The 14,981-nt window shown below is 37.0% G+C and overlaps 1 protein-coding gene across 4 annotated transcripts in view; it reads right to left on the bottom strand.

Moving 5' to 3' along the window:
- NAALADL2 (N-acetylated alpha-linked acidic dipeptidase like 2) overlaps window positions 1–14,981 on the bottom strand; it is a 1,648,032-nt gene that overhangs the window by 99,668 nt on the left and 1,533,383 nt on the right. For all 4 annotated transcript variants that reach the window (XM_069559730.1, XM_069559739.1, XM_069559749.1 and 1 more), the window contains one exon: window positions 10,539–10,632. In XM_069559730.1, coding sequence (XP_069415831.1) covers window positions 10,539–10,632 — 94 coding nt within the window. The remainder of the gene's footprint in view (window positions 1–10,538; window positions 10,633–14,981) is intronic.

Here is a 14,981-nt window from a genome sequence, read left to right on the forward strand (position 1 = left end):
TTACCACATAAATGTATACACCCAAGTAAGACCCTTCCTAGGCAATTTCTTAATCTCTAAATTGGTTGTAATACTCAGCTCAGCCCATGAGGTTAGAGCAAGGTTAAATGTCACAAAGAATGTAAAGCTGTTAGCACATTACCTGGGTTTTGGGGAGTGACCCCTAAAATGGCAAGGTGCTTCCCAGAAAATGTGTTCTTAACACCCTTGGTATAGGAACCTAAAATACCTTCCAACAATAGATCAGACGCTTAAAGTTATTTAATAAATGTCCTACCCACAAGGCCTGTAAAGCTTCTGGGTACGAACAGTAACTACAGGGCTGACTACACTCCTTGAGCCTACAGATGTTCCAACCTGCCAGGGTCTGAGACCAGCACAAACAACCTCTTATCCTGTAGCACTTCATACCTTGATGAGTTTCTGCTTGGCAGAAACCCATGGGTATTATACTTGTTCTGCAGTCACCTGAACAAATTTATAACTGTCTTATTTTAAATAATGATTTTACTGCCTACTATTGTGGCCTCTCAAGTTTCATACTTCAAAAAGTTTTAGTTTATATCTGTCTTTTGGTTCTGCTTTGTGGTTGTACTTTTAAAAACTGACTCAATTTCATTTTGAATTAAGAATGAAATGTACTGGTCATACTCTAAAACTATATTTTTATATCAAATTAACATAGCCTTTTACTTTAACAGTATTTCACAGTATCTCTTCTTCTACAGATTGAGCTTATCACAATTTTAAAGGTGCTAACAATTGCACAATCACAGCTTAGATTTCACTGATTTATAGTGCTAAGAAAAAGTATGATTTATGTTCTGCATAACACAGCAGTTAAAAGCAGAAAAGAAGATTATTTGTGGGGGGGGGATGCATGCTACTTAATATTGTCTTAAAAATATCTTGTGGCATCACTAAAGAGAAGAAAAGAAATTTCCAATATGATTTCAGCCAGGGAAAACAACAGTCCTTTATTATCCTACATTTTCTATTCATGCTGCCTTCTTTAGTATGAATCACAATGAATCATCTCAGCTGGTTATTTAAAGAAGTTAAACAAACAAAAATGCAGGTAGAGAAAGAAGCGTGAGAGCTACTGCACTGCTGATACTCAAAAATCTAACATTGATTCTACAATGCATAAATAAGAGGATACTATATTCAAAATGCAATATGCCAGAAGACAATGGATAATTATTTCTAAACTGAACACAGTAGAAATTCTTTTTGCAAAGATGCCAAAGTGGCATGTTTAGAAGAATCAGGTGGGCCACTTTTAAAAACAGAGGCAACACATTCTAAAGATTCAGTTCAGTTCAGTTCAGTTGCTCAGTCGTGTCTGACTCTTTGCAACCCTATGAACCACAGCACGCCAGGCCTCCCTGTCCATCACTAACTCCCGAGTTTACCCAAACTCATGTCCATTGAGTTGGTGATGCCATCCAACCATCCCATCCTCTGTTGTTCCCTTCTCCTCCTGCCCTCTAAAGATTATCTTGCATTCAAATATTATCTAAAAATTCCAGGTAGCCAAGGCAGATGGAAATCTAGCAAGACTTTTCATATATTGCATTGAATGGGTTCTCCCAACAGTGTCTGTCTGCCTAGCACAGAAATTGAACCAGAGGCTTTTTATGGTTCACAGATGTGGCCACTGTATTCTGTTTGCAACTACATGATCTGGTTATTGGTGGTTCTGGAAGAGTGAGCACAAGCTTTCTTGAATGAATTAAATTAATGTGTGGTTTATTTTTTATCACTCTCTTCCTGAGGCAGAAAGTTGGAATTTTATATTTAATAAAACATGTGAGTTTAATTATGCTTTGACTAAACCAAGAAACTGAAAAAGAAAAGGCTTTAATACAATTAATCAACATGAGGGTAGGGTACTTAGTGCTCTATTACAAGCTAATTAAAAGTATCTTAAAAAAAAAGTGACTTTGTAACTGTTGCCAGTGAAGCAACACTTAAAGCCTAATGGATTGTAGTGCTATCCTGTCATGGAAACAGGGTTTTATCCTAAAACTACTCTTAGAAAAACCAATTCACAATATAATAGTTCATTATTGTGATAGTAAAAACGATACTAAGTCATTAATCTATTTCAATCAATGTAGTGACACATGTGGAAAGAAACCTTCAAGCAGATTTGGATAAAGTATTCAGAGCAGGGAAGAAAATGATGATCACAAAAGAAAGCTGTATGAATAGCAACAAATTGTGAGATGGGTAAAACGGAGCAAAGAAAGTATAACTTTGAGGAAAACAAAGGAGACATCATATTTAGGATAATAATTACAGAACATTATGCAATAAAAATATGAGTTCAAAGAGAAATGAGGAGAAAGAAAATCTAATTTCAGGAGACAAACACTGACATTTTAGAAATGATCAGATTTGTTGCAGACCTAGCTGTCTCACATTCCTTTTTGGATGAGGTGTGGAATATTAATAAATTCAATACAATCTGTAATATAGTTATATAATCAGAATCCATAGAGAAATATAATGGAGACTGAAACTAAACACATTTTTTTTAGGAATTTACACCCAATGAATGGTTAATATCTTATCAAAATTCTCTACCAATTTGGGTAAGCACTTCTCAGATGATGTTTTTAAGTCCTTGTCACACCAAAAACTCAGTTCCAGAAATGCTAGTTCAGACCACTACTAATCTGGCATGGTTCAGAATTCCCCTGGAAACACAATCTTTCCCTGGAAATATTTGGATTTTAGATGATCTGCTTCAGATTTCTCAGGGAGAACACAGAACCAGATATCTACCCTTTACTATCTATAGGCTGGTCCAGAGTTTGAATTGGTAGTCATTAAAACCAAGACTGGATACAGACAGACTGAGGATGTGATCATGCAATTTATAAAGTGCACATTTATTTGCAAATTGGGAAATTCGTCTTACATTACTCAGAAAGGGGGGAAAGAAAAGACATTATACAGGTCCCAATCACTTGGGATTGTAGTAAAGGACCAACATGACAAGTGAAAATAGAAAACTACAAATCTTAAAGAAATCATAGAGCTTGCCTCAGTGGCATCATCTCATTGAAATACTATCCCCCCTCCAAAAATGAAGTGATTGACGCTAATGAATTATTAAAGCTTATAAAGAAACAAACAAAGAAAAAAGTCAGATCAAATCAGCATTGTTAGCATTTCAAAAAACAGCAGAAAAGCTGCCAACAACCATTTCACATTGAGTGAGACAATCAGAGGTAGCAACAAGCCACACAGTTTGAAATTGTGTTTCCTGTTGGGTCTGGGTTGCACTAAATGTATACATAGCCAGATCAAATGAAAATTATTTTTACTTTATTTGGTCATTTGTATTTTTTATAATCATGCTAAATAATTAAAATCCAGGATTCTGGTGAAGAAAGCAAAAAGCATCAGAATTACACAGTTGTTAATTCTTTTGAAGTGCTATTTTTGCATTACAAAGTAGATAAAGTGAGAAACTATAAACTTAAACAAAAAGTATCAGAACTACACAGTGGTTAATTATTTTGAAGTGCTATTTTTGCATTAAAAAATGGATAAAGTGAGAAACTGCAAACTTAGTAAGGTCATCAAGTGCTTACTCCTTAATTGGCTTCCAGGTTCAAGGGTGTGGTAAGTTCAACTTTACTTATTCCTGACACTCTTCTTTGCCCCCATAAACTAGTACCATTGGCTTGTGTGTGCATTTTTTGGACATACTATAATTTGTCATAAATACATCTGACGCATGTCAGTTATCTTATCAGTCACTATTTATACTATATCCCCATGCACCAGCCATGTTATAAATATTCATCCTCTATTATGTGCTTGGCATTGACCAAATATTAAGAGCCAAGGTCACTCAGTCAAAATGAGCTTTCAAGAACCATCTAATAAATCAACTCAAACAAATTATTCACTGGTAAATTATCCTTCTTTCTGGGGGTTGTGAGAAGGATAGAGAATGGTCTGCTGCTACCGTAAACTAGTGTAATAAATAAACAAGATGGCTGGTTGTCAAGGGGTAAAAATTACACCATTGAAAATGCAATTGGGTTTCAGAGACCTTCATACTTAAACTCTTTGCAGTAAGGAGAAACAGTATTTTATAGTTCAGCCTTGAAGGTCATTTTTTTAAACTGTAGTTGAGAACTTAAGACTAAGCACCATTAACTGTCACAGAAATATAAGAAAATATATCAACAATTAAAGCTTGTATCAAGCGATAAAACTATGTTTCATTTAACATGGTATAGGAACTCTGTTTTGCTAGTGAAATCATCTAGCATTGTAGCTAAAATTGAAACAAATATTTACTTAGTTGTTGATAAGTGATGTCCATTATTCATGCTTAGAACATTAAAATACCCTATTTTATTACTCAGCGGTTAAAAAGAATTCATTTGAATCAGTTTTGATGAGATGGATGAAACTGGAGCCGATTATACAGAGTGAAGTAAGCCAGAAAGAAAAACACCAATACAGTATACTAACACATATACATGGAATTTAGGAAGATGGCAATGACGACCCTGTATGCAAGACAGGAAAAAAGACACAGATGTGTATAATGGACTTTTGGACTCAGAGGGAGAGGGAGAGGGTGGGATGATTTGGGAGAATGGCATCCTAACATGTATACTATCATCTAAGAATTGAATTGCCAGTCTATGTCTGACGCAGGATACAGCATGCTTGGGGCTGGTGCATGGGTATGACCCAGAGAGATGTTATGGGGAGGGAGGTGGGAGGGGGGTTCATGTTTGGGAACGCATGTAAGAATTAAATATTTTAAAATTTAAAAAATAAAAAACTAAAAAAAAAAAAACTAAGGTTATAACAAAAAGTAGTCAAAACAGAATAAGTAAACCAAATTGCCCACAATTTAGCAAACATTTAAATAATCTTCTACTATGATTCAGGTAATTCATATAGTTTTAAATCTTGATGACTAAAAACATGTATAGCTTAAAGGTGACTAGTCATATCCCTTTGATCAAATAGTTATAGCCAGGTCATGGTAAAGGAATAATTTTTGCCTATTTTGGGGGTTACCTTTTGTTTTCCTTTGCTTTGTCTTTTTAGTATGGGTGTATCTCAAGTCTGGCCACATCTTTCTGAGTGAAAGTGACAGGGAGACTCAAGGAGTTTCACATCAAAAGAAGCAAAACTCAAAAATAACCAATAACCAAAGAAGAAACAATCCGATATAACAGCAAGAAGCCAAAATGCGCCTGGCTCATCCAGCTGAGAACCTGAGATTTTCAAGGGGGTTTCATCTAGACTTTGTCATGTCTGGCCTACAGTGGAAATCACTGTAGAATGACGGCAGTTCCATCCTGTCTTATTGTCTCCCCTGTACTGACATGCTTTTAGATACAGCCATCAAAGAAAGGATTAGTAACCTGGCCTGTTCTCAGACTGTTTTCTTTAATTGTTTGCCTCAAATGAAACCTGGCTCTCCACTATTGACAATGCTCCCGTCACATCACTTTTCAGCAGTAGTTCTCTTCTCTCCCAGGCCCTCTATACCACTAGCCATAGGAGAACAATAGGAAGCGTCTTTAAGTCCCTGATCATTCTCTGAAGATTTTACCTCCTGGTTCAATCACTGTTTCTTATAAGAATTACTCTTGTCTTAGCTCTTGACAATATCAATATCCACATAGACATAGTCTGGCCTCTTTTTCCACAGCTCTTTTCCTCTGTTGATCAGCTACCACACTTCCATGGTCCTGCCTCAACCCTGACGGTGTCATTACCAATATCTGCACTCTTTTTATGATCAGATTTTCAACAATTCCAACTGTGGGTCTTTTCCACTTACTTTTTCTAATTATTTGGATTGACAATAAATGAGGTCTATTGATCCTCTGTTCTTTGTGCTCACTCTCAGTCCCTTTGTATCCTTACTTTATTCCACACTCAGTTTAAGTATGTCAGTCCATCAGTATGAGCACTCCTTTTCAGACACTCTCTCATTTTTCCTAACCTTATCTAGCTCATTTTCCCTCTCCCAGCAAAGCCCCAGCTCTGATTAAATCCAAATCTGCCTGTTCTATGCCTGAATCCTCAGCTGAAGGTTGGAAAAAAAAATACACAATTATGCTGAATTATCTCACTTAAAGACTTCCCTGATGACTCAGATGGTAAAGAAACTACCTGCACTGCAGGAGACATGTGTTCAGTCCCTGGATTGGGAAGGTCCCCTAGAGGAGGGCATGGAAACACACTCCAGAATTCAAGCCTGGAGAATCCCCATGGACAGAGAAGCCTGGAGGGCTACAGTCCATGGGCTCACAAAGAATCGGACATGACTGAAAGAGTAAGCACAGCATACAGGACGTCTCACTTAAAACATTTCTTCTGAATGCTTCAGTTCAGTTCAGTTCAGTTCAGTTCAGTTCAGTCACTCAGTCGTGTCCAACTCTTTGCAACCCCATGAATCGCAGCATGCCAGGCCTCCCTGTCCATCACCATCTCCCGGAATTCACTCAAACTCACATCCATCAAGTCGGTGATGCCATCCAGCCATCTCATCCTCGGGCATCCCCTTCTCCTCCTGCCCCCAATCCCTCCCAGCATCAGAGTCTTTTCCAATGAGTCAACTCTTCCCATGAGGTGGCCAAAGTACTGGAGTTTCAGCTTTAGCATCATTCCTTCGAAAGAAATCCCAGGGCTGATCTCCTTCAGAATGGACTGGTTAGATCTACTTGGAGTCCAAGGGACTCTCAAGAGTCTTCTCCAATACCACAGTTCAAAAGCATCAATTCCTCAGTGCTCAGCTTTCTTCATAGTCCAACTCTCACATCCATATATGACCACTGGAAAAACCATAGCCTTGACTAGACAGACCTTTGTTGGCAAAGTAATGTCTCTACTTTTCAATATGCTATCTAGGTTGGTCATAACTTTCCTTCCAAGGAGTAAGCATCTTTTAATTTCATGGCTGCAGGGATGGGGGAGCCTGGTGGGCTGCCGTCTATGGGGCTGCACAGAGTCAGACGTGACTGAGGCGACTTAGCAGCAGTAGCAGCATTCACCAAAGAGTCTGAGATGACTGAGCAACTGAACTGAATTGAACTGTTCTCAACTCCAAGCTCTCCATCTAACAGCTGTTGCTGCTGCTGCTGCTGCTAAGTCACTTAGGTCATGTCTGACTCTGTGCGACCCCATAGATGGCAGCCCACCAGGCTCCCCCATCCCTGGAATACTCCAGGAAGAACACTGGAGTGTGTTGCCATTTCCTTCTCCAATGCATGAAAGTGAAAAGTGAAAGTGAAGTCGCACAGTAGTGTCCGACTCTTAGCGACCCAATGGACTGCAGCCCACCAGGCTCCTCCACCCATGGGGTTTTCCAGGCAAGAGTACTGGAGTGTTACCATTGCCTTTTCCACATCTAACAGCACCAGTCCCCAATTTATCACTTCTCATTTTCTTTGAACCCCTCTAATCAGACAATTTTTTATACCACTCTACTAAAATTGCTTTGGTTGAGATCACCATTGACCTCCAAACTGCTTAATTCAATAGTTGGTCCTCACATTTCTTAACCTGTAGTAGTATTTGATGTAGTGGATTCCTCCTTCCTCTTTCAAAGCTTTTATTCCCTTGGCTTCAAGATATCACATTCACCTAGTTTATCTCTTATCCTTTGTCTCCTTTTCGTTCTCTTTCTCAGATTCCCCTTCTGTTCCTATTTCTAAATGTAGACATGCCCAGAAATCATAAGCCTTTTCTGTCCCTTTGCTGCTGTGGCGCTGTGCTCCATCCTGTCTGATTCTCTGTGACCCCATGGACTGTAGCCCGCCAGGCTCCTCTGTCCATGGAATTCTCCAGGCAAGAATATTGGAGTTGGGTGCCATGACCATCCCCAGGGGATCTTCCCAACAGTGGGCTCCAACTCTTACATCTCCTGCATTGGCAGGTGGATTCTTCACCACTGCATCACCTAGGAAGCCCTTTCTGTCCTCTGCTGCTGCTGCTACCAGGCTCCTGCGTCCATGGGATTTTCCAGGCAAGAGTACTGGAGTGGGGTGCCATTGCCTTCTCCTTTCTGTCCTCTATCTGCACTCAATTAGAAATCTCATCTGGGACAACTCTCACATGTGTATTCCCAGACCAAATCTCTCCATTGTGCCCTGGATACAACCACAGTCAGCTGTGCTCTGTAACACTTAATATAAATTTATTCCAAAGTGATTGATATTAGAGAACAATTTGAGCATAAAGCTAATTTAAAAATTGATTTGACTTATGGCAATTTTTTTCTACCATGTACATAAGTTTCTTAGCAGTAGAAATTTTAATTTTGTTTTATTTATTTATCTAAAGGCTGGGATTTATGTTTTGGTTTTCTGGTCATATAACCATATGAGGAATACCATGGATAGTCAATAAATATTTGTTAAATGAATGAATAAATGGGTTCAGGAGATCTTGTTAAGTATGAGGGATATATGCAAATGTTTTGTACAAGTGCAATTTTCTGAAGAAATAGACAGTACTTTCCTGTATATTCAAAGAGATTCTTAACTACCTGTTCACACACACACAAAGGAAAAAACAAAACAAAACAGTAATGATATAATTCTGACAATGATTCGATGACTCATTAGGACTTTTTTCTGACCTTCATAAGTAGACTACATTAATTAAAACACTCATATAGAAATAATAATGCTAAAATATTACTTATAGATTTTAAAAGTACACCCAATTGTTTAAAAAATAAAAGAATTTGTAACTCAAAATGACAGTATTGCTACTGCTTTGGGTTTTGCTGGCTTTGCTTAATTTTAAAAATATATCTTGATATCTTTATTATAAAGGTATTAAACATTTATCATAGATCTGAACTCAGAAAAGCAATCTGTAAATCATGTATAATTCTATTGTACAGTGTTACTATTTCACAGTATACTCCTTGAGGTTCATTTCTATGCATGAGAGTTATTCTTTATAGATGGACAAATCTTCTTTTAATACAAATAAGTCTCTTCCATATGTTCTGTGCAAGTTTTAAGTATAATATGAAGTACCAACTGAATTTTTTAAAGTATGAAAATGAGAACTAAAGAAAAAGCAAAACAGTCTACAGAACAAATAAAATAGATGGTTAAAAGAAATCCTTGCAAAGAATGTATTATTCACAGAAGTTTTTAACCCTTTATTTATGCTTACACCATTCTTATTTTATAAAATACTGTATACTTGGTTATGCTTGGGGCTGGTGTACTGGGATGACCCAGAGGGATGGTGTGGGCGGGGAGGTGGGAGGGGGGTTTGGAATTGGGATCACGTGTACACCTGTGGCGGATTCATGTTGATGTGTGGCAATACTGTAAAGTAAAATAAAATAATAATAATAAATAAATAAGAGAAAATTTTAAATGGAGGATAGAGTGACTGCTACAGGTAGTCATACTGACAACAATAAAATGAAGCTTGACAAAATAGAAAAAAATAGAGACAAGCTTAAATATCCCCAGAGTAGAGTAATATGAGGCCATTTAGTATAGGAGTAAAAGGCCCTAAACAGCTCAATTGTTCCCAAGGTCACAATTTTACAGCCAATATAATAAAAGTCATAAGAATCACTGAGGGGAAAAATATTTTATTGTAGTACTCTCTGGATTAAGAATGAATTCAGGTAGTCAAAATTTTCAAAGTATTAAAGCTTTAGATACTAGAACTATTTGGCTCTTTAGACTGACCCATTTTCTAAGAATTACTGCTTAAGTACTATAGTGAAAATATTTGCTTTTATATTGAGAAACGCATGTTTACAAATGATATGGTAGTAAGATGTGTGGCTCAAAGAAAAGGAGGGTGCACTTTTAAATTATTTAAAACACTGCCCTTTGTATTTGTTGAATAGAGATAAACTAAAAGTTTGGTTGAAAGGTTTATATATAGAAAAAAGGAAAATAAAGGTAATTATTAGGGTGATATTAAAAATTTTAGAAAGAGATATATGCAAACATGAAGCAACTGAAATAGAGACTATGGAAATAATTTCCTGGTTTCTTCCTTGTCAGCCTTAATCCAAAATGAGCCAACACTTCAGTCAAATGGACCCAGCTCATACCTCACAGAAAACAATCTCAAAGCACAAACTTTCAGCCAATATTGTTTGAACTGACTGAATATTAGGCATGTGGTGGTTTAATCGCTAAGTCATGTCCAACTCTTTCAACCCCATGAACTGTAGCCCACCAGGCTCCTCTGTCCATGAGATTTTTGAGGAAAGGACACTGGGGTGGGTTGCCATGCCCTCCTCCAGGGGATCTTCCTGACTCAGAGATCAAATCCAGGTCTCCTGCACTGCAGGCGGATTCTTTACCAACCTCATTCTTATTGACATGGCAGCCAACATTCCTCTAAGCTCTTCTCAACATTATCCTCTATATGAAGGAAAGTGCCACATTACCATACCTAGTGAAATAGTTGTTGTTAACTTTATACCTGTTGAAAATTAGTTGAACATTTTCATTTGCTAAAATTGCTATAATTCAAAGAAAAATTACCTTTAAGGTTGTTTTGAACTTCTAAAGCTATATCAAGAGCATTAAAGGGCAGAACTGGTTCACTGGCAATTTGCAAAATCACTTCTCCTGAGAGCTGAAAGAAAAAGAAATAAAAACACCAGAATTTAGTATGAAGGGTTTTTGTTTGTTTTTCATTATTTCATGCAATTTTATACTCTTATCTAGAGTTTTTCAAAAAAAGAGGGCAAATTTATTTTTATAAAATTTCCTTTTTTAAAACCTTTAAAAAAACTTTTGTCTTTCTGAAAAGAAAAAAAAAATGTTCTCAGTATATTTTCCATGTCTCAGAATAGTATAAGGAGATAAAATATTTTCTTTCTTTTGGGCTAAAATATTAAGAAATAGTTTCCCTAGTTGAAGGAGTTGTTAAACATAAACTTTAAAACAATTCCTTATAAAACAGTTCAGAATGTCACATGATAAAACCATCAAGAGGAACAACTGCAAATCAATAGCTGATTATAGGAGCTAGGAAAATTCCAGACAAAATTAATGATCAGTTAATTTCATGTAAGATATAATTTTTAATATCCTTTAAAATCCACATACTTCATGCTTTACTATATTCGTAATCAGTTTTCCAAACTTTATCAAAACTAATACCATTTATATATCTCTGAGATCAATGTTTAAATTAAATTATAAAAATATAAAAATTTAAATGGCATTCTCTAAACTCATACCTGGAATTTTCACACATACATATGTTTCTACCACTGCACTCCAAAACTGGGTCTGAAAACCAACATATGCACTACAGCTGAACTAGCATCTGCTTAATAGACTGAACAAGTCATGCATTTTTATCATCTCTAAGGAACTTCAGGCTGGGGGCAAATGCCATTGTTACTCCCCACCCCCTCAAGTGATATTTAATATTTACCTGGGCTTAACAAATGTCCCTAGATCTCTTTTAATCCTGAAGCTGGCACACAGGGAAATTTGACTGTGTTGTTGTTATCAATGTACTATGAAATTTTGTTAATGAATGAAAACATTGTCTTGTGAAACTACACAGGGGAAATGAACACACTAATTTGAGACCATAAAGAACGTATAAAAGAAGCAACTTACAAGGAGAATGTGATGTTAAATATTCAAATCAACAAATTTAACAAGGGTCAAATTTCATTTAATATTTAAAAGTTATATTTCCCAGTTGTTTGAACAATTTATATCATAATGATAATAGGTAATGTATTTCTTAGGAACAAGAAAAGAAAACACCTTTGAGATCCCTTTATTTCTTTGAGATATTTGTCTCCCAATGTAACAACCACTTCTCCCCAAATGCCTCAAGTATTTTGCAGCATTTTATCCTCAGCATATGATCACAAAAATCCTAGGAAACTGCCTACTTTAACTATGCTGTTAGCTATTCAGGAAAAAAGCATTATATGCAACATGTTGATACGAATCCTATTTCTAGCCCACTCCACCCCTTCTAAACCATGTATGGAAAACCAGTATTTGGAAATAAATTATTTGTAAAAGGAATGTTTAAAGAAGATTAAGAGTCATTATGGTTTCTTTTTTCCAATTTGCTTTGGAGAATAGAAACTACAGAACAGACGTGTTTTGTATACATTTTTGGAATCTGGAAACCACACATTACAAAAGATTAAAATAAAAGAATTGGAAGGCAGGAGAAAGGCAGATTCTTCTTGTGCTGCTGTAGAAAGCTGTTTTGTTTTGGGTCTTTTGAGTCATTTGGCAGCTAGAACAACTAGAATATAAACCAGCCATCTTGCTATGTTTCAAAAAGAAGCTGGTAACAAATCCTGGGACTTCAAGTCACCTGGCCCACGGTGGAATGCTTCAAGTAAATAGGCTTTATTTGCATCTTCAATCACAGGAGAGAGATTTGTATATGCTGTGCCACGCAGTGAGAAGAGACAAACCATACTGCATAACCTTTTTGTGGATTCTGGAATTCATTTTTATTGAGGCATGACAAAGTAACTTTCCTTTACATTTAAATAAGGCTCCTTTATTTTCAAAGTGTTTTATACACATTTTGTCATCTCATTCAATTATCTTGCCAAGCCTAGAGGCAGATCAGTTCAGCTCAGTTCAGTTGGTCAATGTATCCAACTCTTTGCAACGTTACGGACTGAAGCATGCCAGGCTTCCCAGTCCATCACCAAGACCTGGAGCTTGCTCAAACTCAATGTCCATCGCATCGGTGATGCCATCCAACCATCTCATTCTCTGTCGTCCCCTTCTCCTAATGCCTTCAATCTTTCCCAGCATCAAGGTCTTTTCCAGTGAGTCAGTTCTTCACATCAGGTGGCCAAAAGTATTAGAGCTTCAGCTTCATCATCAGGCCTTCCAATGAATATTCAGAACTGATGTCCTTTAGGATTGACTGGTTTGATCTCCTTGCTGTCCAAGAGACTCAAGAGTCTTCTCCAACACCACAGCTCAAAAGCACCAATACTTGAGGCTGAGCTTTCTTCATGCTGCAACTCTCTAATCCATACATGACTACTAGAAAAACCATAGCTTTGACTATGCGGACTTTTGTTGGCAAAGTAATGTCTCTGCTTTTTAATATGCTGTCTAGGTTTGTCTTAGCTGTTTTTTCCAAGGAGCAAGTGTCTTTTAATTTCATGGCTGTAGTCATCATCTGCAGTGATTTTGGGAACCAAAAAAATAAAGTCTGTCACTGGTACCAATTTTTCCCCATCTATTTGCCATGAAGTGATGGGACCAGATGCCATGATCCTGATTTTTTGAATGTTGAGTTTTAAGTCAGTTTTTTTTTCACTCTTTTCTTTCACTTTCATCAAAAGGCTCTTAAGTTTCTCTTCATTTTCTGCCATAAGGGTCATGTCATCGTCATATCTGAGGTTGTTGATATTTCTCCTGGCAATCTTGGTTCCATCTTGTGCTTCATCCAATCTGGCATTTCACATGAAGTACTCTGGATATAAATTAAATAAACAAGGTGACAATATACAGCTTTGACATCCTCCTTTCCCAATTTTGAACCAGTCCATGGCTCCATGTCCAATTCTAACAATTGTTTTCTGACCTGCATACAGATTTCTCAAGAGGCAGGTAAGGTGATCTATATTCCTATTTATTTAAGAATTTTCCACAGTTTGTTGTGATCCACACAGTCAAAGGCTTTAGCATAATCAATGAAGCAGAAGTAGATGTTTTTCTGAAATTCTCTTGCTTTTTGTATAATCCAGTGGATGGTGGCGATTTGATCTCTGGTTCCTCTGCCTTTTCTAAGTCCAGCTTGCATATCTGGAAGTTCTTGGTACATATACTGTTGAGACTTAGCTTGGGGAATTTTGAGCATTACTTTGGTAGCAGGTAATATGAGTGCAACTGTGCCATAGTTTGAACCTTCTTTGACATTGCTCTTCTTTGGAATTGGAATGAAAAGTGACCTTTTCTAGTTCTGTAGCTACTGCTGAGTTTTCCAAATTTGCTGGCATATTTAGTGCAGCACTTTCACAGCATCATCTTTTAGGATTTGAAATATCTCAACTGGAATTCCATCACCTCCACTAGCTTTGTTCATAGTAATGCTTCCTAAGGTCAACTTGATTCCACACTGCAAGATGTCTGGCTCTAGGTGAGTGATCACACCATCATGGTTATCTGGGATTTAAGATATTTTTGCATAGTTCTTCTGTGTATTCTTTCCACCTCTTCTTTATGTCTTCTGTTTCTGTTAGGTCCATGCCATTCCTGTCCTTTATTATGCCCATCTTTGCATGAAAAGTTCCCTTGGTATCTCTAATTTTCTTAAAGAAATCTCTAGTCTTTCCCATTCTATTGTTTTCCTCTATTTCTTTGCAACTGATCACTTAGGAAATCTTTCTTATTGCGCCTAGCTACTCTTTGGAACTCTGCATTCAGATAGATATATATTTCCTTTTATCCTTCATCTTTCACTTCTCTTCTTTCCTCAGCTATTTGTCAGGCTTTCTCAGATAGTGGAGGAATTAATCCTATATTGAAAACATTGAGTATAAGCCTTACTAGGTTGCAGTTAAGATAGTAACATGGGAGGTTCCTGAACTCCCCTCCTCCCACAGATACACTGAGTCTACAGCTATACATGAAACAATTCCATATTTAAAATAAAATCCAGAAATCGGATGAAATGACCCTGGCACACTGGGGGAACAGCAATTTAAAAAACACATTGAAATGAATAACGAAGTCTGAGACATGCTCTTGCTATACACTCCATCCCATCACAATGATATAGAATAGGAAAAGAACTCAGAAGTCTCAATTTCTCCTTGAAGAGGAACTGTTAAGACTCAACATCTAAAGGCTCAACTTTTACGACTTCCAACCAAGGGACAAAATATCAAGCCCTGACGGACAAAAGGCCTCTGTCCACATGGTATACAACACTACAGCCAACAAAGAAACAGTCCCTAATGGACTCAA

The sequence above is a fragment of the Ovis canadensis genome, chromosome 1 (assembly GCF_042477335.2).
Source record: "Ovis canadensis isolate MfBH-ARS-UI-01 breed Bighorn chromosome 1, ARS-UI_OviCan_v2, whole genome shotgun sequence".
NCBI lineage: Eukaryota > Metazoa > Chordata > Mammalia > Artiodactyla > Bovidae > Ovis > Ovis canadensis.